Raw genomic sequence first — 27,275 nt, 5'->3', positions numbered from 1 at the left:
TTCAGCCTGGAGAAGAGCAGGCTCAGGGGGATCTTCTCAGTGTGTACAAACACCTGAAGGGAGGGTGCAAAGACAATGGAGCCAGGCTCTTCTCGGTGGTGACCAGTGAAAGGGCAAGAGGCAGTGGGCACAAACAAATACACAAAATTCCACTTAATTTTTTTTTTTTTTAATCATGGTGGTGGTCAGACACTGGAACAGGTTGCCCAGAGAGGCTGGGGAGTGCTGGGAGACATTTAAAAGCCAGTTGGACACAGTCCTTACAGCCTGCTCCAGGCAACCCTGCTTTGACCAGGATGTTGGACTAGCCAGTCCCCAGGTCGCTTAACTGTTTTTGTTTTTGTGATTTTGTCTTCTTTTTGGTCTGGCTCTTTGTCCAAATCTCTTCTTCTGCTCAGTCCCAGGACCTGATCCTCAGGCCCAGATTCCTTGGTTTAAAAATCCCTGCTCAGCCTTTCCAGCTCTTCATCTGTTTGTTCCACAGACAAGCATCCACCTGTACATCACCTCTTACACTCCTCCCTTTACTCAAATACCACCTTCACATATGCATTTCCTTTTTAATCAGTATTAGCCCTCTGGTTCTGTCCCCAGAACTATTTCCCCATGACCTTCCTCCCGAACCCTACTTAGTTCCATCCCATTCTCTTCATATCTGCGCTCCCAAATCTGATCAAAATAAAACCATGCTGATGTCTGAGTAAGAGATAGACCTGGACTTGCTTGAACTTGTCTTCATGTATATTTTTGTAATATTTCAGTAGTGCTAACCCAGAGGTCTTATCCAGTCACCAGCTTTAAGTATTTTATGTATTTTACAGAATTACAGTATCACAGAATCACAGAATGGTAGGGGTTGGAAGGGACCTCTGTGGGTCATCTAGTCCAACCCTCCTGCCGAAGCAGGGTCACCGACAGGAGGCTGCACAGGGCCTTGTCCAGGTGGGTCTTGAATATCTCCAGAGAAGGAAACTCCACGACCTCCCTGGGCAGCCTGTTCCAGGGCTCCGTCACCCTCAGAGGGAAGAAGTTCTTCCTCATGTTCAGACGGAACTTCCTGTGCTTCAGTTTGTGCCCGTTGCTCCTTGTCCTGTCGCTGGGCACCACTGAAAAGAGTTTGGCCCCATCCTCCTGACTCCCACCCTTGAAATATTCATAAACATTTCTAATGTCCCCTCGCAGCCTTCTCTTCTTCAGGCTGAACAAGCCCAGCTCCCTCAGCCTTTCCTCATAGGACAGATGCTCCAGTCCCCTCATCATCCTCATAGCCCTCCGCTGGACTCTCTGCATTTTGTCCCATTACTGCGCGAATTCTAACAAATTCTAACCCAAAGAAGGATCCAGTTTAAAACTGGTTACTGGTGACTGACTAGACAAATTCATCGCTCTTCAGCTGAATATTTTGCCTGCAGTGATCCCTGCATTTGTCTGAATCGCTGCGATCAGGAGCACGCACCAAAATGTCAGGCAGCCAGACAGGGGTGCGGGGGGGTGTTCTGGCATAAGTTTCTGTGACCTAAAAAATCCTCAGATCCTCAGCACGAGAATTAGTGATTAATGGCTAATGATTAACTTAGTGATTCAGCTGAGCCTTAATGATAAATGAAAAGCTCCTCTTGAACAGCGCATCCCTTACACTTTTTTTTTCGCGATGGGAACCTAAATACGCCAACATTAATTTAAGAGAAGTTAGCTCTTTAGGACTGGCACAAAATTAACAGGGCTTCAGCGTTCAGCCGGAAAATCTTTACACTTTCCACATCGCAAAGTGCTCAGCAGGGCAGAGACCGGCCTCAGCCTTCCCAGGTTCGCACGCTGCGGTGCTCTGCGCCTAACCCCCGGGAGACGTGAGCTGCCACAAGCGCGAGCACGCTAGCTCTCCAGCTCGGCGCGTAGCTGTCGCTGACGCAGCTTTCGTTAAACCAGATCTGGATGAATTCATCCCTCTTGGGCGCCCGCGCAGCCGCTTGGCGCAGGGACGCGGCGTTGCTGCCAATGACGGCGGCCCAGGCAGCAAACAGACCCCACACGTGTTCTCATCACCCCGAGGTCTCGTTAACGATGTTTTTAGTGTAGATAACTGGGAAAATGGCTCTACCCGTGCCGCCGGTTTCCTGGCAGAGGGTAGCGTTGGTGACAGACTACATTTCCCAGGAGCCTGCTGCGCAGAGTCCTTGGTGTCACTGCACAAGGACCTTGCCGTCTGCAGGAGGCACTTGGGCTGCTGCGGTTCCTGGCGCTGAAGAAACATGACCTTCAGCAATCTGTCTCCTACACGACCCAGGATAGAGCTGAGCTAGGGGCCGCTTATGCTCCAGACCCTGGCAGGGTGGCTGGTCAGCCTTGTTTCACATTAGACGCTAGATGCCACCTGCAGAAGAAAAAAAGAGTTTACCTCTTCCAGAGAGATGGCCCCGAGCCACCAAATTCGCTCTGTCAGCCTGTGCAGCGGCTGTGGCAGAACTAGGTACAACTCACCGTGATTTTCCGAGCGGGAAGGGGGTGAAAATTTACTGACGGGAGGAGGGGGCGGGCAGGGCAACTCCAGTCCCCGGATACTCTGGCTTTTCCGCTCCAGCAAATCTGTTTGTTCCACTCTGCCCATCGTGACTTCTCCGTAATTTAAGCCTTGCAAGTGTCTTACGCCACTCGGCTGTGGCTGGAGGGAGAGGTTTTCCAGGTCGAAATCTTTGCCTCCAAGACCGCAGGGCTGCAGTGACAACAGAGCAGTTGTGACGAACTGAAGTTTTGTGCTTGCTGGGTTTCTGGAAGGAAACAAAAGAGGCAGGACGGTGTGCTGCCTGAGTTAGCAGCAAGGGGCTGACTTCTTCAGGCATTTGGTTTGCATAGTTAATGCAGGTTAATCAAAGAAAAATCAAATCTTATGTTTCTGGTTACGGTGGAGATGTCTGTGAAGATGGAGTAAGCTGCTTGCTGAAATGCAGGAAAGAAGCACCCTGGCATCTGTGTAGCTCTGCTTCGTGATCAGTAACTTATTTGGAATATTTCTGAGCATATTCTATATAATTCCTACAAGCTCTTACAGGCAAACCTGTTGCATTGCTTTAATGATTTGTAACTTTTCTGTCTCTGCTACTCTTAAAACATGAATGCCAAACTTCATGCATGAATAGACTGTAAATCTGCTGCGGCTTTGAGTGGTGACTGCACTCCCCTCGTACCTCTGAGTGCTGCTCTGGAAGGACCCTGTAGCGTGGTGTGTGGCAGAGGGATCAAACCAGACAGCCCCCGCTCCTGGGAACTCGCTGCCTGAGACAGGCTGGGAAGGGCCATCACCCACTGAGACACTCCCGGCCTGGAACTGAAATTGGGGGCACCAAATATGTACCCATACTGCTCCAGGAGCAGCCCTGGGGAGCTTGAGATCGAGTTGGACCACCTTCCCCAGCCAGCACTATTTCAGTGAGAGAAATAACAGGCTAAACATGACTTTTGTGTCTGCACCAGAAAAGCAGCACATTTTAGTGTGGTTTGTTGGATGGATGCTCACCTGGACGTGTCTGTGTCGCGATGGCCACTGTGGGGTTGTTCCTGACTGTAATGTGTGCTGTGACTCTGTGGGGCAGAGTTGGAGAGGCCACACGCTTGCTACAAGAGTTGATTCCTTATTCAGGGGGAATAACTGGAACAGGATTTATAATCCAGAGTGTTTTGGAAAGTACGTGTACTGCACAACAAAACTGCCAAAAGAAGTAAGGGAGAAAGACTCGGTGCTTGACAGGAACGTCTTTTGGTTACTCATGCCCAGAGCCACTTTGAACAGCTCTGGACGTGAATCTGCGGTTCTCCACGGATCGCCTGGACCCCTGCTGGGTATGGTCCCTGCTGCCTGCTGGTGCTTGCACAGCCCCCTTGGCCGCCGGGCAGGGGTGACAGTGGCGCAGAGGTGACCAGCGTTGGTAGGTCTCCCCGCAGCTGCACCCGTAGTCACGTCTGCTCCCTGCTCTTTCTCTTCAGTGACCTTCCCTCTGGATCTGACGAAAACTCGGCTGCAGGTCCAAGGCGAAGCTGCCGTTCACCGGGACGGAGCTGCTGCCGAGGCGGCCCCGCACCGCGGCATGCTGCGCACCGCGGCTGGCATCGTGCGAGAGGAGGGCTTACGAAAGCTCTGGCAAGGAGCCACGCCGGCCGTCTACCGCCACATAGGTGATTATCTGCTCATGATGGGACAAGGTTGGGTCCTGCCTTCTGTGGCCAACAGCCTTTTGGAGTGAGCTTGCCATACCTTGCTGTGCTTTGAATATATCTGTGAGGACTTCTTCAGCTTATCCTGCAATCCCACTTCAAAATATATGGGATTATGGTTCAATCCCTTCTCTTCCCTCTCTTGCCTGTTCCTTCACAGCCTTATTCTGGCTTCTTCAAAAACAAAATGTCATTTCCCTGTCATATTTGCAGTACAGTCTTCAGCGCAAGCAGGCACTCAGAGTCCTCAGAGCAATAAATATCTTTTGTTTGAGGGAAGTGGAGACAGGCTGGAAAAAAGATAAGGTTGCAGGCAGTAGGACGAAGAAATGCATTAGTGGTTTGGCCACAGGTAACAGCTTTCTGTGTTTTATTTGCAAATACGGTGACAGGAACAAACCTCAAAAGCACTTGTGGGAGCTTTCATGCTTGGCACCAGCCGAGATGGAAGCAATGTGGTCACGTCTCCTCAGCGTGCGGGCCCAAGCCATGCTGCCTCCTGGCAGAGGCATGGCCCAGCCAGAGGGATTCTCTGATGCCAAAAAGTTCTGGCTCTAACATTGCTACCAGGCAGCCCCCTTGCCTTCTCCTTTCTGACCATCAACGTGAGAGCAGTGGCCAGCTCTCCCAGGCGAGCTCCAGAGCGTTTTACGACCAAACTCTTGACGCCTCTATCACAGTGTGACCTCCACAAATGGCAGACCCAAGAACCGTCTCCTGCTTTTGTTTTCCACAGTGTACTCTGGCGTGCGGATGGTTGCGTACGAACATCTCCGTGACTCTGTGCTTGGCAGATCTGAGGATGAAAGCTTTCCTTTCTGGTAATGTTGCATGTTTACGCTTTTTCCCACTGGGGGACTGTCCTTACTGTAGTCCTACAGCCCTGAAAGCTGTCTTTTCCTCCTGGCTCGGCTACCCTAAAGAGGGTGAATATAAAGTAGGGGTTTAAGCACCAGTAAGGACTTTCTGATTTTAGTTTCAGGGCAGTATGTTTTCATTCAGCCGGGGACAAGACTGAGAAATATTGAAATAAGTTTTTCAGAGGCTTAGCTAGGACCGTGATTACTCTAATAAGGAAACTCTGCTGAAGAGATGGAGAAGCCCGATAAAGCGCGGCAGCAGGAGCAGCTGTGCTGGGCTGGAGGGGTTAGCCTGGGCGAGCACGGAGGCAGCTTTACCGTGACTCAAGCCCTGTAATGCAGTGGCAGCTCTTTTATTGCAGCGTGGGCCAGGGGACGTTGGGAAGTGCAGGTGTGTTGTGGCTGTGTGTAACTGCTGTTGGAGAAGCCGTGAGCTACTGCACAAGCCCGACACCAGCGTGAGTAACCGTGACTAATCCTCCAGCTGCCCGGGCAATGCAAACCAGAGGTCTTGCAGCGTGTGCCCTGCTCAGCTCCGAGGTCACCCGGGAGCTCCATCAGCTCTGCACAGGGTGAGGACACATTTCCAGAGGTACTATGGACGTCTCAGGTACCCTCTGGAGCTTTGCAGAAAACAAGTGAGGGGTGGTACATCCCAGATGTCCGGCTGCTGGAGGAAAGGGTCCCTCTGTGTGTTGTCCAGCAGCGGCACGGCAATGCTTTGCAGCTTGCCGTGCTGCCTGGGTAAGGAATTGTTACGCCACTGGGTTATAAGCAAGGGGAATAGGAAGGTTTGCCAGTTCTGGTGTTGTGTCTTAGCCTGAGAGACAGAATGTTCCTGGCTACTGAAGGGGCAGATCATGAAGGAAAAAACACTGTTTTGTTCATGTGTCTATGACAGATGTTAGCCGAAGTTAAATCTGTGCATCCCTCCCACGGAGACAAGTGATCCCCATAAAAAGCAAACCCAAAGTCTTTGTTTTGCAAGTTTAATTCAGCAACAGATAAATCTCACTCAGCCGCTTTTTTGACAATGCAAGTGGCGTACAGCCACAGAATTAACTCTTTGCCTGGGGGAAATGAGCAGATTTTTATAGAAGTTTTGCAAAAATTGGTAATTTCTAATTGTCAGATCGTTATTGTTAAAATGCTAGTCATGTACTTTTATAATCTTACACATTATCATATCCAATCAAGTATTTTACTCCAAAATCAAGTCTTGGGTCCAAAACATAACTGTTTTTAGGATGAGATTTATAAAATCTAGTACAAAGTACTTGTCATGCCTGGTGCTACGGGAAGGGGGAACTATGAACAATACTGAAATTTCTGGTTCTACTACAATAAGTAGAACCACAAAATTAACACAACTCATCTAGTAGCAATGGGAGATAAAGAAAAGTTTTATATATCAGCAAGCAGTTTAGAATTTCCTATTGGCATTCAGTTATTATAACCTATGGAGCACCAGCCCTTACTTGTGTACCTTGCCATCCTGCCTTTAAACCATAAGCAAGGAGCACACTGTAACCTGGAGAGCATCTTGGTGACGTATAACAACTTGATTATTTTCCCCCTGGTAAGTTTTAACCCTTTCTTAAAATTGACAGAAGTATTCCTGACTACCTTAACTACCTGCACTCACCACAATTATTACCCTAACTTTGGCTGTCAGTATAAGGAATAACCATTTACACTTGTTTCACCCGGGTCGTGCTGCTGAACTCTTCAGCTTGAATACTGCGATTTGTGAAGATTTTCAGTGTATTCTGGAGCCCATCTTTTTTCCCCGTGCGTCAGGAAAGCTGTAGTTGGAGGCATGTCTGCGGGTGCCATTGGACAGTTTTTCGCCAGCCCGACTGATCTGGTGAAGGTGCAGATGCAGATGGAAGGAAAAAGGAAGCTGGAAGGAAAGCCGTTACGGTTGGTTCCTCTCGAAGCTGGTGTATTTTTCCTGCTAATGATTACTCTTTGGCCAAGGGTGTTGTTCTGTTTTCTGCCATCCCCTCTCCCCAACTGCTGGGAGCCCTTTCAGGGGAAGAGCAGAGCCTGGGAGGCACGTGATGGCTCTGGGCAGCGGAGAGGGTGGGGGATCCGAGACTTCCTCCTTATTCCAGTTATACACACCTTCCTTATGTCCTGGTCCCAGAGACCACAAACCCTCACCCATCCTACGTGTGCAGCCATGCCAGCGCTCTGCCAGGGGGAGGGAGGGATGATTGCTGGAAACAAGGATGGGGGAAGTGGCTCGTGCAGGATGCACAGGCGCAGGGAAGGCTGGGCTGCCCGCAGACAGCAGGGCTCGAGACCCTCCTGCAGATACCAGACTTTGCATCCAAAACTGCTGCCATCGTTTGATGTCTCGTACATTTAGTATAGCAGCCCAGCTGTGGGATCAAAGGGCTGTCTGTCATTAGCTGCTTAGCAGGGAAACCGGTACGTTTGGTAAGTCAAAAGATGGGTCAAAAAATGAATCAAAAAATGGATCCAGAGGGCCAGATCCTTGCAGGTATAAATTGCCTTTCCTATGTGAGGAGCTGGTGCAGCAAAGCACTGAAATATGCAAAGATTTCTCCATAGCTGGGCTGTCTACTTACCAGTTGCATAATGATTTCAGGTTTCGAGGAGTGCACCACGCATTTATGAAGATCCTGTCTGAAGGAGGAATACGGGGGCTTTGGGCTGGATGGGTGCCAAATGTCCAGAGAGCTGCTCTGGTGAACATGGGAGGTAAATTTCGTAACTTAGTCTGCAGCACTTAAGGCCACATCTAAGCTTTAAGGAGAGTTCAGACACTCCCCTGGTCTTTGTCTCCTGGTTATCTACACTGGGGACCTGTTTGAAGCGCACTACGGGAGGCTTCTGCCTTGAAGGTTTTGTTCCTGTCAAAATCAAGTTGCTTAAAAATCACCGTTTGTGCCTGAGCCTGAGGGAAGGTGAGCTGGGAGCTGATGGGGTCCCAGAGCCGGCACAGCAAGGACCTCACCAGCCACAACCCAGCTCCCTGGTGCCCAAGCAAGGTGAGCGGGGCAGAAGACAGCGTGGGCAGCCAGGTTCTTCCGAGATTCGGATCCTCAAGAAATCGTGTGGTGATGAGACAGGTCTGAGGCCGTGCTGAGCCAGCATCAGGTGTGGTGAGGGTGACCAGGGTCAGACACAGCTCAGTGACCACGAGCAGATCCATGAGGGGAGACAGTCCATGGGTCAGTGTCCAGATCAACAAGGCCCACAGCCCAGGCATGGTGTGATGGAGCTGCAGACAGGTACACCTACAGCGTAGCTCAGGCAGGGACTGAGGGTTACAAGGTGAAGTGGCTGCCGGCGTGCTCAGCTGATCCAAGAAGCACTCACTCTTTCCACATGCAGACAGAGCTTTCCTGTGTCTCTTCAAAACTGCTAGCATATGTTGGATGGTCTTTGCTCTCCTTCCTGTGGTTCTGTTCATAAAGCAAGGAGGGAGACGTCTTTGGGACCGAAAGACACCACCTGTGGGTGCCCACCATAAACACTTGCTCTGTGCTTGGTGGCACATACTATAGCATTGCCTTGGCAATTTTTTCTTTTGCATGCTTCAATTTCTTTGGCATGACAGCTACGCATTTCTACATCATTCAGCACAGGGATATGTTAGCAGCATGACCAAAAAATATATTTCAAGATAGAAAATCAGAGGTGGCGTAAGCTTACACCTTGCTAAGCAGCAGTAAAGGCATCACTGGATGGACAATGTTTGCAGCAGGAGCTGTTAAATGAGGGCTATAGAATGACTGTTAACTAAGGTAGGTATCTCCAGACACAGCATTAACGTGCAGTCTCGGCACGTAAACTTAAACAAGCAAACTCTTTTACAAGTGGGAAAACATCTCCACTGGGTATGTTTGGGCTGTGAAGGACTACAAAGTGCTGGGAGGGTCATCCTGGTTAGTAGGCTGGGCTCCAAAGTTTTAAGGTCAAGACACTGGAAATGTAGCCCAGATCTGCTGTTAACTTTTCGATCGCTATCTTTCATTCACACGTCCAGATGCCGTAACTCCTGTCTGCCTTCAGAAGAACATGATATGACTTCCATCTACTTTTTTTGTCTAATGTTTCTAGTATTTTTATAAGGCTTTCACAGAGGTGGGAGGGGTATATCTGTCCTTCTTCTGACCTTTCTGGGTTTGGTTCATGAGTTATTTTGCATAGTTTTCCATTTGGGATCAATTTTATCATTTGTAGGGTAAATCCAAGGAGACGGTAGTGGAAGGGAGCACGCACTCATATGTCTAATGACAGGACCTAGGTGCCACAACCGTCACCAGAAACTGGGGCAGAGTGCTAGTTCTGCCAATGGGAGGACCTGCACTGGGAACTGAGTCTTGCCAAACCTCCATCCTGTGTCAGTAACAAACAGCACAGATACCACTTACTTCTGGCAATGCTGGTTTTTTTCTCCTTATCCTCTCTACAGATCTGACCACGTACGACTCAGTGAAACACTTTTTGCTTCTGAACACACCGCTTGTGGACAACAGCGTGACCCACAGTGTTGCCAGGTGCCGTATTCCCCGATGACCCCTCTCCCGCTGCGGAGCATTTCCAGCCTCACTCTCTTGATCTGCATGACCTTTCCGCACCAGCAGAAGCCTCTCGTCTTTAGTTGTGATACTGCTGATAAAATGCACCTTTATACTTTTTTTTTTTTTGCCTGAGAGGACATCATTGTACAAAAGACACGAGAGAAAGGATGCAACCATTGCTACACAACTGCCCTCACTAGAAGTGCCTTGCTGATGCGTTTAAACACCTTAGCTCTCATCTGTGAGAGTGTAGGAATTTTCACTTCACTAGAATTTCTAACATTTTACCTAATCTAGTTTTAATTTTAGCAAACAGTAAGAATGAGCAATATAGCCCCTGCAGAACAACTTCTTTTACTCCCTTGTATTATGAAGAAATCAGCTTTATGTAAGCAATACCATAAATTGCCTGCAGTGGGTCCTTTACCCCTGCCTCAGAACTGCACGCAGAGGTGAGGGAAGCGGGCGCTGGGAGGACATCTGGGCAAAAGCAATACTAGCAAGCCTGCTCCCAAATCAAGTTTATGTGAAGTTATGAGGTATTACTCACAATTTTACGATAGCTGTTTTAATATATTATTAGAACTGGAATCATGATGCTTAAATCGTTGTGATAAATCTCCGTTTCCTCTTTATTTGTTCCTGTTGACAGTTGCTGTTCTGGCCTGGTAGCTGCTGTCCTGGGAACTCCTGCTGATGTGGTCAAAACCCGGATAATGAACCAGCCGAGAGATAAGCAGGGCAGGTACGGACTTTTCAGTGGAAAGTTGAAACCCTGAGTCTCACTGATTTCACTGGGAGTGAAGGGCTAAGTTTCTAATTTTCTTCGTCTTTTTGATGATCGTTTCTCCGATGTCTGGGGGCGTCATCGTGACGGCCACCTAAGCACACCCAGTTACTCCAGTGGATTGCAGTTCTGATGAGACTCCAGTGAGCTTACAAAAGAGCTCTTCCTTGTACAAATGTATCTGATACAGATTATTTTGCAGGGGGCTGGGATTTTTTTTAAATTGTGCCTTTGTAACCCTAGCACTGTTTGTTCTCCTTGCACATTGCTAGAGGTCTGCTGTATAAGTCTTCCACGGAGTGCCTGATTCAAACCGTGCAGGGTGAAGGGTTTATGTCTCTATACAAAGGCTTCATACCAACCTGGATGCGAATGGTAAGTGGCTCTTAACACTCTTTACAAGACAGCTGAACAATGCAGCACTAAAAGGTAAGGAATTCTCTCGGTGTCAATGCTTTGTCAAAACCATTTCTGTCTCTCCATTTATTTAATTGCAGTTAGCGTAATTGAATGCAGTGGGTGGCACAACTGCATGCAGTGTCACATCCTGCACGTTGCCTCTCACACGTCTTTAATTTGGAAAACGCTGCCCTGCTTAACTGCTCGTGATTTTCCTCGCTTTTTTTACGATTTCAGTCTCCCTCCTTTCTCCCTTCTTAAACTGTCCTTTGTTCCTTTCTTGCTCCCAGCCCTGGAATCCCTTTGCATCCCTCTTACTTGCATTCCTCCTCTCCTGATCCCAGAATTGTTCTATTACTGCTCCATCCTGGCTCTCACTTTTGCCCCTCTTCTATTCAGGCCAGCGGCCTTCTCCCGCTTACTGTCGGCCGTTAAAGCTACACCTGTACCATTAAGCCAAGCAGCAGCTGGGGCCTGGGAACTGGAACTCGGCTGTCTATACTGTTATTTTGGCCAAGGGACAACTCCCAGTAGCAAATTTAGATGTGACCTCCTTTTTCTGTTTTTAAAGTCTATAAGAATTTTACAGTATGGCTACACCTAGACCCTGCCAGCTGGCTTCAAGGTCCTGACACTGTTCAGCTTACCAGACTGAGCACTAAGACCGCAGGCAAAAGCCTCCCTTCTCTAATTTAACTGAGCACAACAGTGGCCAGCGGCCTCTGGTAAGGGCAATTACAGGAAGGTTCTGCTCTGTCCCCTGAGCCAGAGCATGTTCAGGATGTGTGGGGTCTTTACGAGTTTACTACTCGTGATTTCCATGCAGCATATCAACTGAGATTTCCCAAAGGCTCGCAGTGTCAGGAATGTTTAATGGGTGCTTCAGATGAGCAGGAAACGGTGTTTCCTAGGCACAAGGCAGCCTTTTGCCAAACACCAATCTATTGCCAAACAAAAAAAATCAGAGCATCTCAACTAAATGGGTGCAGGATATAAATTATATGCAAGGAGAACAGTGTAATTTATTGACAAAGGTTTTAGAGCAAGTAAACCCTTTAAAAAAAATTTTTAAAAGCATTCAGCCTGAAGTAGCCCCCAAGTATGAAACATTTCAGGTTAAACATTTATGGGTTGACAAGCTGAAGAAAAAAGTTTTAGATGTCTTGTGAAGGATGGACAGCGCTAACCATATGCAACACTACTGTTTTTGTATGAAAGAGACAATACAAGATTGAGTTTAAGAATATGATTTTAAAGAGGAGACAGTGTAATCTGATGAGTTTATTTATTGCATCACTTCTGTTTTAAGTCTCTAACTTCAGTGTCTGCATTCACAGGCTCCTTGGTCACTGGTATTCTGGCTTACGTATGAACAAATCAGAAGGATCTGTGGAGTTAGTTCTTTTTAGAATCATGAAACTACTTAATATTCACAAAACAAAGAAGAATCGGAAAGCTGAATTCTCATTCCACAAGGCATCCTGATCCCACAGGGAACTAATTCATTTAGGAAATCGGCAGTAGGACCACACGTATAGGTTGCTGCCCCAAATCCAGTCCTTACTGGTTAGGAGTAGCCATGATTTAAGAATACTAGTTGCTTGTCAGACTGCTATATGAAATTAAGCTATCCACAAGATAATCACAATAATCCTTCAACTGTAGCCAGCATCAGCTTTCTGACAGAGTAAACAAAGGTTAAAAAAATATACCAAGCAAGTAGAATATAATACTGATTGCTTGTTTGATAACAGAGATGGTTCCTGTTGTTAAAGGACAAAAGCAGGCTGAACAACGCAGCTCTGAACATCTTCTGTGGCTAAGCAGTCCATAAAATTATTTGGGAATTTTTGGTATTATTATATTTCCACACACATAAAGAACTACCTCTCGTTAGTTTGATGCCTCAGCAAACCAAGCCCGCAACGCTAGGAACTGAAAAAGATTCATGCTGGACATGAGCCGGCAATGTGCGCTGGCAGCCCAGAGGGCCAACCGTGTCCTGGGCTGCATCAAGAGAAGCATGGCCAGCAGGTCGAGAGAGGTGATTCTGCCCCTCTACTCTGCTCTGGTGACACCTCACCTGGAGTCCTGCGTTCAGCTCTGGAGCCCTCAGCACAAGAAGGACATGGAACTGTTGGCGCGGGTCCAAAGGAGGGCTACAAAAATGATCCGAGGGCTGGAGCACCTCTCCTATGAGGACAGGCTGAGAGAGTTGGGCTTGTTCAGCCTGGAGAAGAGAAGGCTGCGGGGAGACCTGATTGCAGCCTTTCAGTACTTAAAGGGAGCCTATAGGAAAGATGGGGACAATCTTTTTAGTAGAGACAGCAGTGACAGCACGAGGGGTAATGGTTTTAAACTAAAACGGGGTAGGTTTAGGTTGGATATAAGGAAGAAATTCTTTACAATGAGGGTGGTGAAACACTGGAACGGGTTGCCCAGAGAGGTAGTGGAGGCCCCATCCCTGGAAACATTCAAGACCAGGTTGGACAGGGCTCTGAGCAACCTGATCTAGTTAGCGGTGTCCCTGCTCGCTGCGGGGGGGTTGGACTAGATGACCTCTAGGGGTCCCTTCCAACCCAAAACTTTCTATGATTTTATGATTCTATGAAAGCAGTTTACCGGATCTCAAATTTGCTTTGCACAACAGGTGGAAGGGGTTGTGTTCCTCTTACTTCCCTGAGACCACCTGAGCTCTTCACTCAACCATTTGAGTAATATTCATGAGTGAAATGCAGTCCTGTACCCAGGAAATCAAAAGCCTAGCTTGCTCTGCCCCTCTTGAGGAACTCCTAATACACACCCTGTCCATGAGACCGAGTTGAACTACTTGTCCTGTGAGAGTCCCAGTGCTGACGCGGCAGACTGGGTCATTAAGGTAGCACTTCTCCATGGAAATACACACTCTGCCCATTTTAAATCTAGCTGAGAATACAATGTTCTCTTCAAAAACACAAAATGTTTGAATATGTGTAATTTCTTTTTCTTTAAGCCTAAGGCTTTCCAAATTTCATAGGAAAGGGGACTGCTTCTGTTCGTCATTAGGCTCTTCTTTGGCAATCAGGAGGCAAAAATGCAGTAAGAAAGCAATCATAATGTAGACAGAACAAAGCTGGCTTTGATTTAGCAATATCTACTAATGAAACCACTGTACAAGAGTTAGTTCTCTGAGTAAATAGGATTTATTCTAGACTAGTCTTTGCAACTACTGTCTTCCATGTGCCAATTTCTGATGAAACATAGTTCGGGCGTCTTCTTGGCTTGCACTTGTGCGTTCTGATTTTATTGTAGCTCTGTTGTGGCTGCAAGCATTTGCGTGTGTGATTCCAGCCTGGAAAAAAATAATCTTACTGTTATTATGGTGTCAGAAGGTTTTGTTCAGAAATAGTTGTTTTTCTATTTGTCAGCCTGAGAAACTAATCTGAGTTCTTTGCTTCTTGCCCACCATCACCAGTGCTTATAAACCAGCAGTCAAAGCTGCTTCTTTAGTGGTCCTGCCTGCAATCCCATTACTTGGATAACCCTGATGATGGATATGCAGAAGTACCTGAACTATTGAGTTAAAAAAAGTAATTTTAAAAGTCTTGTAGTGAAAAACTGGTTTAACTCTTAATAAAGCTCTTTTTTTTTTTGAGCATGAAACACTAAAGAAATTCACAACAGTGCGGATTCCTAGTATTTTGTATTAAAATAAATCATTTGAATAGGAAAACTTGCCACTTTCTGCATTACTTCTTAGCGTTTTGTAATTCCAAATTTTTCGAGCAGAAGTTCCTACCCTGTGAAGTACTTGGCCGTATTTATTCAGATTTACCAGCTTCAGTTTCGAAGCCAAGAATTAGCCCAAGGATGGCACGGAGGTTCCTCGGCTGGCCTCTCCTGTGCCCTACAAAAGGCTCGCTGAAGTCCTGGCCCTTCCTCTTCCTCACACCTCCACTTCTGACCACCGTCCCTAAGGGCTGGAGGGCAGCACCATCAAAACCTCAAAGGTCTGCCTGGGAAAAGCGGGGCGAAACCAGGAAGAAATCACTCATTTTCAGAGCTCAGCAGACGAAACGGCGCAGCGTGGCTGTCCGTGCTACCCGGAGGGGCTGCCCCAGAGAGCACCCACGCCTGCCGCTTCCTGAGGCCCTCAGGGGTGGTGGTGGCCTGCGGCTGCCCTCATCCATGGGCAGGCCAGCGCCTCAGCCCGGCGTCACCCTCCCGGTGCTGCAGACGGCCGAGCCAGCCTCGGCCTCCGCCTCAGGGCTGAGGGGGGCTGAGGGAGCCTGAGGCAGGCTTGAGGCAGGGCCTCGCCGCCGGCGGAGGGGCGACCCTGCCCCGTCGGGTGCTTGGCTGCGGTGAGACCGGGGAGAGCCGTTGGGCTCGGGCTTCTCCCTCCCCGCGCCCTGCCACAACCTCCCGCTCCCCAGCTCTCCCATCCCCTCACAAAACGCTACCGCCCCAACCGCCCCGCCCTCACACTGCCGCCTACGCTGGCCAATAATCACCAAGCTCTGAGCGTACGCCCCGCCCCGGGCGCCCGCTCTGGCCAATGGAGGCTAAGCCAGCTCTGAGGGCTCTGTCCTCAGCCCGCCCCCCGGCCGTGCCGCTCTCACGCAGCCGGCGTGGAGCGCTCCACTCTGGGTGAGGGCAGCTCCGGCGGGCTCCGGGCTGAGCCCCGCGGCTCCAGCGTGCCCCAGCGATAACCTTCCTCTTTGTGGCGCCTCTGAGCAGGCTCCGTTTAGTAGGAGACGCCCGATGTGTTACATTAACCCGTTCCACCCCTCCGGTTCCCCCTACACCACCCCCGCCCACCCCCGCGGCTATCAAAATGGACTCGACCACTCGGGCAACCGCCTAGCGGTTCCCCGCGGGTCACGTGGGCGGCGCGTGTCCTGTGAGGCTGGGCGGGGAGCGGCCATTTGGGCTCGGGCGGGCGGCGAAGGCGGAAGCTGAGGCAATGAGCTCTGGGCTGGGGATGCTCAGCCCCGGCGGCGCGGTGGCCCTGCGGGTCCGGGCGGTGGGCCTGCGCCCCGAGGTGCCCGTCGTGCGGCTGTGGGGGCTGCTGGGCGAGCGCGGTGCTGACTACATCTGCCTCCGCCGGGAGATCCAGGCGGCGGCGGGGCCGCGCTTGGAGGCCGGTGGGGCTGAGCTGCGTGCCGGAGACCTGGGCCTGGTAGAGGTGGTCGGGCTCTGGTACCGCTGCTGCGTGGTGAGTCGCTGCGGCCAGGTCTACCGTGTGTTCCTGCTGGATGAGGGCTGCACGGTGGTCACGTCTGCCCGGTACCTGGCGCGGGGCTGCAAGAAGCTCTTCCACCTGCCCCCGGAGGTGCTGGGCTGCGTTGTGGCTGATGCCATGCCCTCGGGAGGCCCCAGGGCGGTGGCCTGTGGGGATGCGCCAGTCTCCACCTGGACAGTGGAGGCTATGGAGTTCCTCAGCTGCTTGCATGGCAAGGAGGTGTCTGGCCTGGTGCGGGAGGTGATGGCGCCGCAGCTCATAGTGCTTGAGGTGCCCCAGCTTGTGGCCCAGATGCATCGCCTGGGCCTGGCCAGGCAGGTCACTCCCAGCTGGTTCTGCCAGGTGCTCAGGCGCTGCCTGACTTATGGCCACGTCAGGAACCAGCTCAAGCTGCAGCCTCCAGCATTTTCCTCTGTAACTTCTGCCGTGCCACAGCTTCTCCATGCTTTGGTCTCATATCAGCCTGTGTCACCTGCCTTGGATTACTTCTACCCACAGCTTCAGTTAGGTGTGACAGAGCCTGTCGTAGTGACCCATGTCTCCGACCCGCACCACATCTACTGCCAGTTGCAGAGCCTGTCGCAGGAAATCTGTTGCCTTTCTGATAGCATGCGCCACACTTATGACTGGGGGGAGCAAGATCTGTTACCCAAAGTGGGTTCACCCTGTGCTGCCCGTGGTATAGATGGCCAGTGGTACCGTGCACTCCTGCTGGAGCTTATTGCCAGGGAGCAGGACCAGCAAGTGGCTCTGGTGATCTTTGTGGACTATGGCAGGAAGGAGACTGTGACCAGAGCTAACCTGCGCCATTTGCCTGTTGAGTGTTTTCGTATGCCTGTGGTGACTTACCCATGTGCTCTTCAGGGTATCTCGCATGGGGGTTGTGGCTGGTCCCCATCGCAGATTGATGCGCTGAAAGCGTTGGTGCTAGGCAAAGGAGTGAGGGCTCACATCAAAGCCTTTAACTCCTTTGAGCATCTCTATTATGTGAGCCTATATGGGGAAAATGGCATCAACTTGAACAATCTTTTTGGGATGCAGGCTTGTTGCCTGTTCAGCAGCCATACACAGGTCATCCAGACTGAGGCTCGGGAGCAGCTGGAAGTGGAAGAATCCACAGCTGAAGAACTGGAATTGCCACCAGGAGCACCTCCTGTGGTTTTAATGCACAGAGATTTGGCCTCTGCTCCTGTAGCTGGTGTGCATCTGAAGCGGGGTGTGTTCCACAATGCGCAGGTCTCCCACCTCCAAGACCCATCCGAGTTCTGGCTGCAGCTCCATCAGCATTGCCAGCTCTTCAGGCAGCTGAGGCAGTGCATGTGGAATTTTTACTCCCATGCCACGAAGCTGGATAGTGCTGGGTGGGACCTACAGCCTGGATCTCTGTGTTGTGCCAGTGGCAAAGAGGGTGTCTTTTATCGAGCTGTGATCACCAGGGTACAGGACAGCAGGGTAGAAATACAGTTGGTGGACAGAGGCAATACAGAAACTGTAGATCGCTGCGTGGTAAAGGAGCTGCTCCCTCGGTTCAGGGAGCTTCCTGCTTTAGCTCTGAAGTGTTGCTTGGCAGGTGTCTCTCCTCTGAGAGGGAGTTGGAGCGAAGCATCTGTGGCTGCATTCCGAGCGATTGTACTGAACAAGGAACTAAAGGTTCATTTTTTGAGTGTGCAGGGTGACAAATACATGGTTGAAATTTTTGACCAGTCCCAATTAGGAGAGAAGAGTGTAAGTAAACTCATGGCCCAGGGAGGGTGTGCTGAATACCAGCGGTGTGAAACACCCGAGGCTCTCCAGAAATCATCTGATAAGGCTGTGAGCCAGGCCTCTTACCTAGCATGTGCTGGGGAGGAAAACCAAATAAATGCAGAGAAGAGGCTCAGAGAAGAATCTGATCTAAAGAGAAGTGATAGAGCACTTAATGCTTGCGCAGCTGTGATGGTCAGAGAGAGCCCTGTTGCAGCCATTCACAGTTCTAAAAGTAGTGAGTCTCTTCCTGCTGAGAAGTATGAGGGCAAGGAAAACCTGCCCATCTCTTACAGACAGAATTATGTGGAAATGAAGTCAAGCTCTGCTAATGGAGGTCAGTTAGAAGTGGGAAGTACAGTTAATGTTGTTGTGTCATGTGTTGAAAATCCTAGTTATTTTTGGTGTCAGTTAAGTAGAAACTGCCATGACCTTAAGGTATTAATGGCTGAAATTCAGGAGCACTGTAAAAATTCATCTCCCCCACATGCTTGGCCAAATTCTGTGTGTTTAGCCCAGTACTTGGAGGATAAAAAATGGTACAGGGCTTTAATTATTAATGAAGTTCCTTCTGCAGAAAAAGTAGAAGTCATATATGTTGACTATGGCAACAGAGCGCTGGTCTCTCTAACAAACCTCCGCTCAACTACTGAACACTTTCTTAGGTTAGAGGCTCAGGCTTTCAGGTGCAGCCTTTACAACTTAATCCAGCCAAATGGTCAGGATCCTTTTGCTTGGGATGAAGAAGTGATTCAGGCTTTTCAGGAGTTTGTGGATACTTCGTCATCTCACTTAGAACTGAAGTGTACAATATTTGCCTTGGCGTCGATAAACAATAAGGAGCTATTTAACATTGTAGATTTAATGACACCTTTTCAGAGTGCTTGCCAGTTTCTGATTGAGAGAGGCATGGCCAGACCTTTATCTCCTCAAAAGTCTCTTGTATCCTCGTTTCAGCTTCATTCTTACTATTACTCTATGCACAGTATCAAAATTGGGAGTGAGGAGGATGTTTATGTTACACATGTTGAGGATCCATGGACATTTTACTGCCAACTTGAAAGATGTGCAGATGTCTTAGCAGAGCTTACAGACAACATCGGTCGCCTAAGTGAAACAATGACCAGCTCAGAAACCTTGCAGAAGTCTGGGAGCTTGTGCCTAGCAAAGTATACTGACAATCACTGGTACAGGGGGGTAATTATGAAAACAAAACCTAATATGGAAGTCTTCTTTGTGGATTTTGGGAACACAGAGACAATAGAGAAAGATCATCTGCTTCCTTTACCCAGTGATGCTAGTGATATCTTGCTTTTGCCAATGCAGGCCATAAAGTGTTCCTTATCTGATATATCTAATGTTCCCAGAGAAGCTACAACATGGTTTAAGGAAGCTGTCCTAGAAAGGCAATTAAAAGCGATAGTAGTAGCAAAGGAATCTAATGGTAAACTGTTGGTTGAGTTGTTTGATGGTAATACTCAAATTAAGGCAAAACTGAAGGAGGAGTTAAGCTTAATAAATGATACACAACTGTGTAGGCATGCAGAAGATAAAACTTTGTGCTGTAGAAGCACAGGTGTGAATGAGAGGAATGAGACTGCAGAGACCCCATTAAATGCAGGTAGGCCTCTTGAAAGAAAAAAGTGCAGATCTGAAGCTCAGGGAGGAGGGGGGAGTAGCAAAAGGCACTTCAAAGAAGATGATGTAAACCTTTTCCAGTCTGCTACAAAGGGAGATCTGGCAGCTGGATTACCAGAATCTGATGAAATGCTTAGCAGTAAGAAGGATGCTTTTTTGTTGAATAAAGCAGGTGAGGAGTCTCTGCTCTCTGTCCAGATGGATACCCAGTCAGACATTAAATCTGATGCTGAAGGCAGGTGTATAATGCTTAAAAATGTATCTGATCTACTGCAACAGAAGATAGTGCCAGCTCTTAAAGTGTTAGTGTATGTGTCTCATGTAAATGATCCGTTGGATTTTTATGTTCAGCTAGGAAGTGATGAGGCTCAGCTTAACAGCATTTCAGAAAGCTTAAACAACAGGACACAAGCAAAGAACTCTTGTGGACAACTTTTCCAAGCAGGAGACTTAATCAGTGCTGTTTATTCAGAAGACAGCCTGTGGTATCGAGCTGTAGTAAAAGAGAAGACTTCTGACAACTTGATAAGTGTACAATATATTGATTATGGTAATACTTCATTAATTAGTGTTGATCAAGCGCACAGACTCCCTGAAGACTTGTCGTCTATTCCAGCAATAAGCATTCACTGCTTCCTTGGAGGACTTAAATGCAAAAAAAATACAGACTGGGCGGAGAAAGAAGTGCTTTACTTCACCAAGAGAACAAGTGAAGTTCTGCTGACGTGTGTATTTGTAGAGAAGGTGGAGGATAAATGGGAAGTTATTCTCAGTGACCATCAAGGTATAATAACAGTGGGTTTAGCTGATGAAAATCTTGCAGGTAGGGAAAGGTCTTGTTCAACAGAAATAATTGATAGAGGAGAGAACGGTGACATGGTAACTGTATGTGAGACTTTGCCTCCTCAGGCACAAAAAGAAATTTCTAATGTAAGTGACTGTAAATCATTTATCTGGAAGTTTCCAGAGGCAGGTCAGACTATAAAAATTTATGTCACAGTGGTAAGTGGTCCCGAATACTTTTGGAGTCGCAGTGCTGATACAGAAGAGATGAACTACATAGAGGAAAAAATAGAGGAGGCTGAAAACCTTGGACTAAATTCTTTGAACGATTGCAGATCGTGTATTAAAAGCGGTGATATTTGTCTGGCAAAATATAGTCAAGATGGAAAGTTCTACAGAGCTAAAGTCAGCAGCATAAAAGGTGACAATGTAGTTGTTAGACATGTGGATTATGGAAGTGAAGAAGCTGTTAGCATGGAAATGGTCAGACCGATTCCGTGTGACTTGCTCAAAGTACCTAATCAAGCATTCGCTTGCTGTCTGTCAGGCTTCAATTCCTCAGAGGGCTCATGGCTTAGTGAGGCAAAAGAGAAGTTTTATGTTATGACCAAAGACCTCTTATTAGAAGCTGATGTAGTAGAAACTCGGGAAGATAAAGCTTCTGAAGGCCCTCTGTCTGTTGTCAAGCTGGAAGCTTCTGGCAAGAGTATTAGTGAAGAGATGAAGTGTTTTTGGAAGGCTAATAAAGGAACTGGTGACAATGCTTTCTCAAACCTTGAGAATCCTTTAAAAGAAAACAGATGTTCAAACAATGGTATGGGTCTCTGTCTCGAAAGAGAAACAACTGCTGTTTGTGGATTAGGTCAAGAAGAAACTGAAAGTGCTTTACTTTGTTCTGAACTTTTCCTGGGTGTAACTTCTGAGTGTTTGAATACTGTAGAAGCAAATGTGTCAGTGGGGGCTGTTGAGTGTATGTCTAGGAAAACTGATGATGGGTGTGAGTATCAGAGCAACTTTGACAAAGAGATACCTTGGTCTGAAGGAGAGAGCAATAACAATGTACGAGAACCAATGAGAAGCTGCAGTCTTTATATGTGGGGGAGTGAAATGAAAGCTGCAGAACAAGAGTTGTCTGAAGTACCATTTCAAGAGGATGCTGAGCTGAAAGCAGAACTGATAGGCAGTGCTTCAGCAGCCAGTCTTTTCCTAGGAGACAAACAAGAACTACTGCAGAGTTTTCCAGTGCTCCAGGTACAGTCCAATTCAAATGATGAAATGCGGACGTTAATAGAACTGGATCAATTACAAATGCGCTCATCATATGATGATCTAAAAGAGCTCATACTGGAGCTAGAGGCACTTGCAGTGCAGTCCTCTGGTGAAGAAACAAAGGAAGCTCTGGAAACAAAGTCACTTGAAATACAGACAGCTTCAGGCAGTGAAGCAGGAGAGAAAGTGTTGGAACAAGAATCGTTTGAGCTGCCAGTTGTGAGTGAGGAGACAGGGGAGGTGGCAGTTCTGAAATTTCTTGAAATCTTACCATCGTTTAATCAGAGAGAGAATGTGGTGTCTTCAGTTAGCAAGGGAGAGAAGACAGAGCTGATTCCGCCTGATGCTCAGCTTTCTTTGGGAGAGAAGGGAAAGAAATTGGAATTGAATTTGTCTGGAATTCATAAAGCAGAAGCTATACAAGAAGACTGGATGGAAGCAGAGTCTCCTCCCCTAAGGCTGTCTTCATCTGGTGGTAGGCCTGAGAAACAACTGAACCTGAAGACTCATGACGTGCTGTCGATGCTAGATGCCGAAATTGAGCAGCTTCTGGAACTGATGCTGCCTGATGTGCAGCCATCTCGGGTAGATGGAGAGGAGGACTTGTTAGGGTTGGAGCATGCTGCACTGCAAAGTTCTGCAAATAGTGGAAGTCAATCTTCATTTCTTACAAAAGACTTGACGCATCAGATGCCTGTTTGCACTGTGAAATCATGTGACTGCAAAATTCAGAAATGTAAGGAGTGGCAGAAGAAAGATGACTGTTGTGTGGAAGAATGGATGAAACAAGGCTTGACTGACTCATTTAAAGAATGTGGAAATACATGTGTGCAGTCTTTAGACCGTAAGCCTGGGGATGAAGAAGTAGAAAAAAAGCAAAATGAGAACTTGGCTGACTGCAGTGCAGGTAAAGTATCTGATTTTAAGGAGTTAGATAATGAAAATCTTGTGCACATTCTGGCATGAGAATAACTTGTAGAAACCTAATTTTTATTCCCTAATAAGTTCCTAGATTAGTGTTAATGTCGGCATGCTTTGATGGGTTAACAACATCAGAGTAAGCATAGTATCTCATGGATAATAGGACAGTCTAACAGCAACTAATCTTACTGTGAGAGGTTTATGATTTTATGATTGGAAGTCTGTTTCTGAACATGAAATGCATTTTCAAGACTTCAGGATGACAGATTTTTAACTTTCAAATAGTTATTAAGTACAAGTAGTTTGGAGGGAGGCAGGGGAGTAAAGGAGCAGGGTTGTGAGGCATTTGAGTTTTTTGGAGGGGTTGTTTTCGTGTTTTGTTTGTTTTCTTTTTCTTCCTCCCTCACTGATATGTCATCATTTTTGTAGAACAGAATGACTATATTTGTAATCTGAAGGGCTTTGCTGTTGGTTCCAAATGCGTGGTGTGGACCTCTCTAAAATGGTGCGAGGCTTGCATTTTAGAGGTATCTGAAAAAGGTACCAGGGTAAGTATAGTTTGAGTACTCTTTCTGCATTCTTAAGATCTGGTCCTTCTTTGCTCTTCCTCCAAACTTTGAACAGTTTACAGAAGTCTGTTACAGAATTTAAGACTTGATATTGGAAAGGCTGATTCTGGACTTACAGACTACACAGAAACAGCAGTGCCTCAAACTGAGTGGATGGTGTATGGCAGAACTTGATAATCCCTTGACATTTTATTCCTCTGCATTGACCAGGAAAGCTGAAGGATCTGGCTCCAGTTTGAGATACATCATCATATGTGTGTGGTTCTGTCTAGCCTGCAAGTTAATGTTCTGCTGTGGAGCTGTGTTACCATTAAATGCTCATGAAACTTGGTATTTTTTTACTGATGTTTTGAGGAATTGCTGCCAGAACAGTAGAAACTTGGGAGGAAACTTGAACTGTACTGTGTAATGAATACACAACTATTCCTACTTCAGTGAAATGTGTATTGAATTACTCCTTGGTGGGAGTTAACTTTTAACAGTAGATTATAATCTAATGGGCTGCCGCCTTCTGCTGCTGTTGAAGATATGGGATAAATGAGAAGTCTTCCTCCAGTTCAGGGGGACTGCGTGCGTGTGTACGTACACGTATGCACAGACATTAGACTTATATAACCGGGCCTTTAAGTTGTAATTTAAGCTTGTAAATCCAAAAGATCATTTTAGAAAAGTAACTTTTTGGAAGACTGAATGCCTGAGATCATGGAATCCAGCTCTTTTACTAGAGGATTCCTTGGCTATCTAAAGCTAACCTCAGCTGTATTCAGATGAATGTCAGGTATGTAGTGGTTCCTACTGGTTCTGATCTAGTAGGTGTTTTCCGGCCTTCCTCTCTGACCATACTTTGGTTAGAAGCCCAGATTCGGTAGCGACATGCAGCTTTATTCGAGGTTAACTTGCTCTTCCTTGCAAGATCCAGACTGAAAGCTGTCTCAAATGCAGGGAGTCCTCAGTTGTGTTTTCTTACTACTGTGTCTTATTTCCTGAGTGTATTCTCAGGATCCACTGCTGTGCTAGACACAATTTGGCTCTGTCTGTGCAGGTCTTGAATCTCTCCAGTGGCAATGAGGAGATTGTGGATCCTGAGAATGTCTGGAATGGTATTCCTGACTGGGCTTGCAGATCACCTGAGGTATGGTGGTGTGGTAGTTGACTGGACCGACTTTTAGAAAGGGCACTCTGAGTTTAGTTGTGATTCTTCCTGTGTCACCAAGAATAGAAAGGCAAAGTAGCATTAATCTAAATCTGTGCATTCATGCAAAACTCTGGAAGCACAGTATTTTTCTTTAAGATGTCATATTTTCCTTCCTTCTCTAACAGATCTCTATGGAGAGCATAGAAATTTGTATAAATCTATTCTATAATTTGTATAATGTATGTAAACTATTTATTTAAACTGTCAGCCATTTGGCCCGAGGACTCTGAATTCAGTCCAGGAATAGATTAATGAAAACAGCTTGAAGGAAGAAGTTTTACTGGAAGACTAATATTAATAAAGAACTGTAGAACTGTGCTGACGTGGCTTCTGACAGATCATGCTAGTAGAGCATGTAATTAACTGGTAAATCACGAAAAATACTTCTATTACAAAGTAATTAGGAAATGACAGTAAGGTTTTCACCAGTCGTCTTCATGAAGTACCAATGAATGAAAATCTTGTCCCTGGAACCCAAAACTCAGGTTATCAGCCATGCTACTGACGATGATAACAGAGTGAATTTCCAGTTCGTTCTCCACATGCGGTTTTTGCATTAAAGCAAAAAGTGGGCAGAAGACTTCTGTAGTGATTTGTAAGGGGGAAAACAGTGGTGAAGAAGAGTCCAGCAGTGCTGATGTAAAAAGTTAGTCTAGTACTAAAGGAAGCACCTCAATGGAAAACTATCTTGGCAAATAGTGCCAGCTTCCTAACAGAATCCCCTTTTGTTTAGGCAATAACTCCTGCAACAGAAAACTTGCAGTCCGTACCAGAGGAGTCCTTACTTCAAGGTAAGACTACCTTAAACCTCTCGGAGAAGTTGTGTACTCTTGTACAGTTGTGTTGGATGCTTTCTAATTTTCTACAGAATGCTTTATTTTAGAAAATACAGCTGAAACACTTTTCAGCTTATGTATTTACTCTAATGCTGTTGCTGTTTCCTTAGTAGCATTAGCTCGTGTACTGTCAGTTTAATGGTGAATACATGCAATGAAAGCTTCTGCTCCGTCTTGATTAGAAATCAACTTAGTATTTATTTATTCAACCTAGTAATTGAGCCTCTAGGACAAGCTGAGAGGTGGTACACCTAAGCTACAGATTTTGGTACGGTTTTGAGCATCAGCCGCAAGCGTGCTACTTATGCTCACATTTCTGAGGCAAGGTGAGTGACTGCTACGCAGATGCTACTGAGCATTGTAGTTTGGGATTTGAATGCCCTGGTCCCTTAACAGATCTTGGCCTATGAATCTAAACTCATAATACTGTCTTAGTTGTTGCAAGGACAGCTTGTGAATAGTGCATGTACATCTTTTATTGTTACTTAAAAATTTTGAAGTGTTACTGGGAAACATCTATTCTGTGTACCAAAGAAAATAGTACAGGTTCTTTCTGATTATATACTATTTCTATAATCTATGGAATCATAGAGCAGTTCTGGTTGAAAGGGACTTTTGGAGGTGCTCAAAGCAGGGTCAGCTAGATCAGGTTGCTTACGACCTTCCTTTCAGGTCTGGAATCTATCCAGGGAGGAGACTCCGGAACCTTTCTGGCAACTTTGTTCCTGTGTTTGACCAGTGGTTGCCTGATGGAGACTGAACTAAGCTTAAGTAGAGATAACATTTGTGTTTACAGTGATCGAATTGGTAATTGTATTTCAGTACAACTGTACTGAAAGCTGACTGGTTTACTGGTAACGCATAATGAAGCCTGCAACAGAGATCTAGTTACCTGTGTTGGGCAAAAAAAGTAGCTAAAAGAGCATGATTAAAATGTTAAACTGGTAAATCTACAAATCCTTCCTCAATTGCATTGCTCAAATACAGGATTATTCTTGATCTTGCTGTTCCTGGTTTTGATAATACTTTTACAGTTTTTACCACTTTTGTGTTTTCCCCCACTTTAGTTGCTAATTATTATTGTCCAAATTTGCCCACTGTCTATGTTCTTGAATACTTTGCATGGCATTAGTGTATGCACCCTCTCAGCAACAGGGCAGACAACATGAGCTAAGGTCATGTAGCCATGTGGCACAGAACTGGATCTTGCTGTACACACGGGACACTGCCTTGAAAGGCAGTCTGAGTAGAAGGTACCTGATCCACAGGATGGAAGAACTCCTGTGGTGGCTTATGCTAAGCCCACTGAGGGGTGGAGTGCCTTGAACTCATAACTGAAATCTGGGAGCACTGCTTGCTTAAACTTCTTGGGCAGTTCTGTTGTTTTCCTTGTACAGTAACTTTGCATATGTGTAGTCTTTTAATATGGTCCAGTATGCCAATGACACTTAGTCTGAAGCCTTGTAGAGCTATGACTTTAAATATGAATGCATTTAGACATGTTTATAAAAACATCTTGATGGGTCTAATCTGGTTTTATTCCCTGTAGAAAAACAAACTGGCTGCAGTTCAGATTTAGCTGAAGATCCTCATGTCCTGCAGCACTCCTGAAACCAAGTGACATGTTCACCACGTGAAGCTGAACAAGTACCCGTGTACACAAACATTCAAGAATACAAGCAAAGCATTCGGTGTTTCTTCTACCTAACTGAGCAGATGCCTGTCACTACCATACTTCCCTGTCAAGGAACAGTAGGAATAATGCTTGTTGGTAGACTGTTACTGCCAGCTGTGCTTCTTGTAGCTGTACTTTCTCCACTTAAGTAAGAATTTGCCTCTTCACTGACATTTCTTACTGAATATGCGTGTCCTAACTTGTATTTAGCTGTTGAGGGTAGTTCTGGAACAAAGGTTTCTTGTAAGTTGCTGTATAGGTGACTGTGTTGTCTGATAACTGCTTTCTGATGTTTGCTTTTTGAAAAGTTGCATTGTTAAGTAGTTTTTTTTTTCTCTAAGTTGAGGGTATCTTCTTTTTTTGTGGGGGGAGGAGTTCTTTCTCTGTAGGGGAACATAGTTGTTTTGGGTTGGAGTCTTGCATTTGGTACTGTCGTAAAGCAATGGAAGAAGCTAGAATAAATCTTTGACTGGCATGTACTGCTCAGTGTTTTGGTAATGACTCGTGTTCTTTCCCTATGCATAAGCCCAAATGCTGTCTTGGTATCTTTCCTCAACTGTACTATTGCACATTCTGTACTTACTGGTTCTGTTCTGACCCTAAACAGCTCTCTA

At 46.7% G+C, this 27,275-nt stretch overlaps 2 protein-coding genes across 4 annotated transcripts; both read left to right on the top strand.

The window, feature by feature from the left end:
- Window positions 1-2,215: 2,215 nt before the first annotated feature.
- SLC25A27 (solute carrier family 25 member 27) lies at window positions 2,216-27,104 on the top strand. Of its 3 annotated transcripts, none has more exons than XM_075414960.1 (9): window positions 2,216-2,467; window positions 3,979-4,167; window positions 4,943-5,027; window positions 6,867-6,989; window positions 7,684-7,796; window positions 9,517-9,601; window positions 10,278-10,370; window positions 10,685-10,787; window positions 26,536-27,104. In XM_075414960.1, exons 1-9 carry the CDS (start codon window positions 2,365-2,367, stop codon window positions 26,563-26,565), a joined length of 924 nt encoding a protein of 307 aa, XP_075271075.1. In that variant the 5' UTR covers window positions 2,216-2,364; the 3' UTR covers window positions 26,566-27,104. The 3 variants fall into 3 exon arrangements, with proteins under 3 accessions (XP_075271075.1, XP_009940123.2, XP_075271076.1); XM_009941821.2 differs by lacking the exon at window positions 26,536-27,104 and adding an exon at window positions 12,149-14,476; XM_075414961.1 differs by lacking the exons at window positions 3,979-4,167; window positions 26,536-27,104 and adding an exon at window positions 12,149-14,476.
- TDRD6 (tudor domain containing 6) lies at window positions 15,754-26,118 on the top strand. Its single transcript, XM_075415201.1, has 6 exons — window positions 15,754-16,399; window positions 16,436-22,372; window positions 22,816-22,934; window positions 23,998-24,087; window positions 24,884-24,941; window positions 26,054-26,118. The coding sequence occupies exons 1-6, from the start codon at window positions 15,754-15,756 to the stop codon at window positions 26,116-26,118; spliced, it is 6,915 nt and encodes a 2,304-aa protein (XP_075271316.1).
- Window positions 27,105-27,275: the final 171 nt, after the last annotated feature.

The sequence above is a fragment of the Opisthocomus hoazin genome, chromosome 2 (assembly GCF_030867145.1).
Source record: "Opisthocomus hoazin isolate bOpiHoa1 chromosome 2, bOpiHoa1.hap1, whole genome shotgun sequence".
NCBI lineage: Eukaryota > Metazoa > Chordata > Aves > Opisthocomiformes > Opisthocomidae > Opisthocomus > Opisthocomus hoazin.
The sequence above is the reverse complement of the archived record's forward strand: the minus strand, read 5'-3'. Positions and strand labels throughout refer to the sequence as shown.

Bases quoted from the DNA above. Each gene is read 5' to 3' on its own strand.
- TDRD6 (XM_075415201.1), top strand. From the start codon at position 15,754: ATGAGCTCTGGGCTGGGGATGCTCAGCCCCGGCGGCGCGGTGGCCCTG. The intron at 22,373-22,815 runs GTAAAGTATCTG...TCATTTTTGTAG, and splicing joins CTTGGCTGACTGCAGTGCAG to AACAGAATGACTATATTTGT. The intron at 24,942-26,053 runs GTAAGACTACCT...CCCCCACTTTAG, and splicing joins AGAGGAGTCCTTACTTCAAG to TTGCTAATTATTATTGTCCA.
- SLC25A27 (XM_009941821.2), top strand. From the start codon at position 2,365: ATGCCACCTGCAGAAGAAAAAAAGAGTTTACCTCTTCCAGAGAGATGG. The intron at 2,468-3,978 runs GTACAACTCACC...CTTTCTCTTCAG, and splicing joins AGCGGCTGTGGCAGAACTAG to TGACCTTCCCTCTGGATCTG. The intron at 6,990-7,683 runs GTTGGTTCCTCT...TAATGATTTCAG, and splicing joins CTGGAAGGAAAGCCGTTACG to GTTTCGAGGAGTGCACCACG.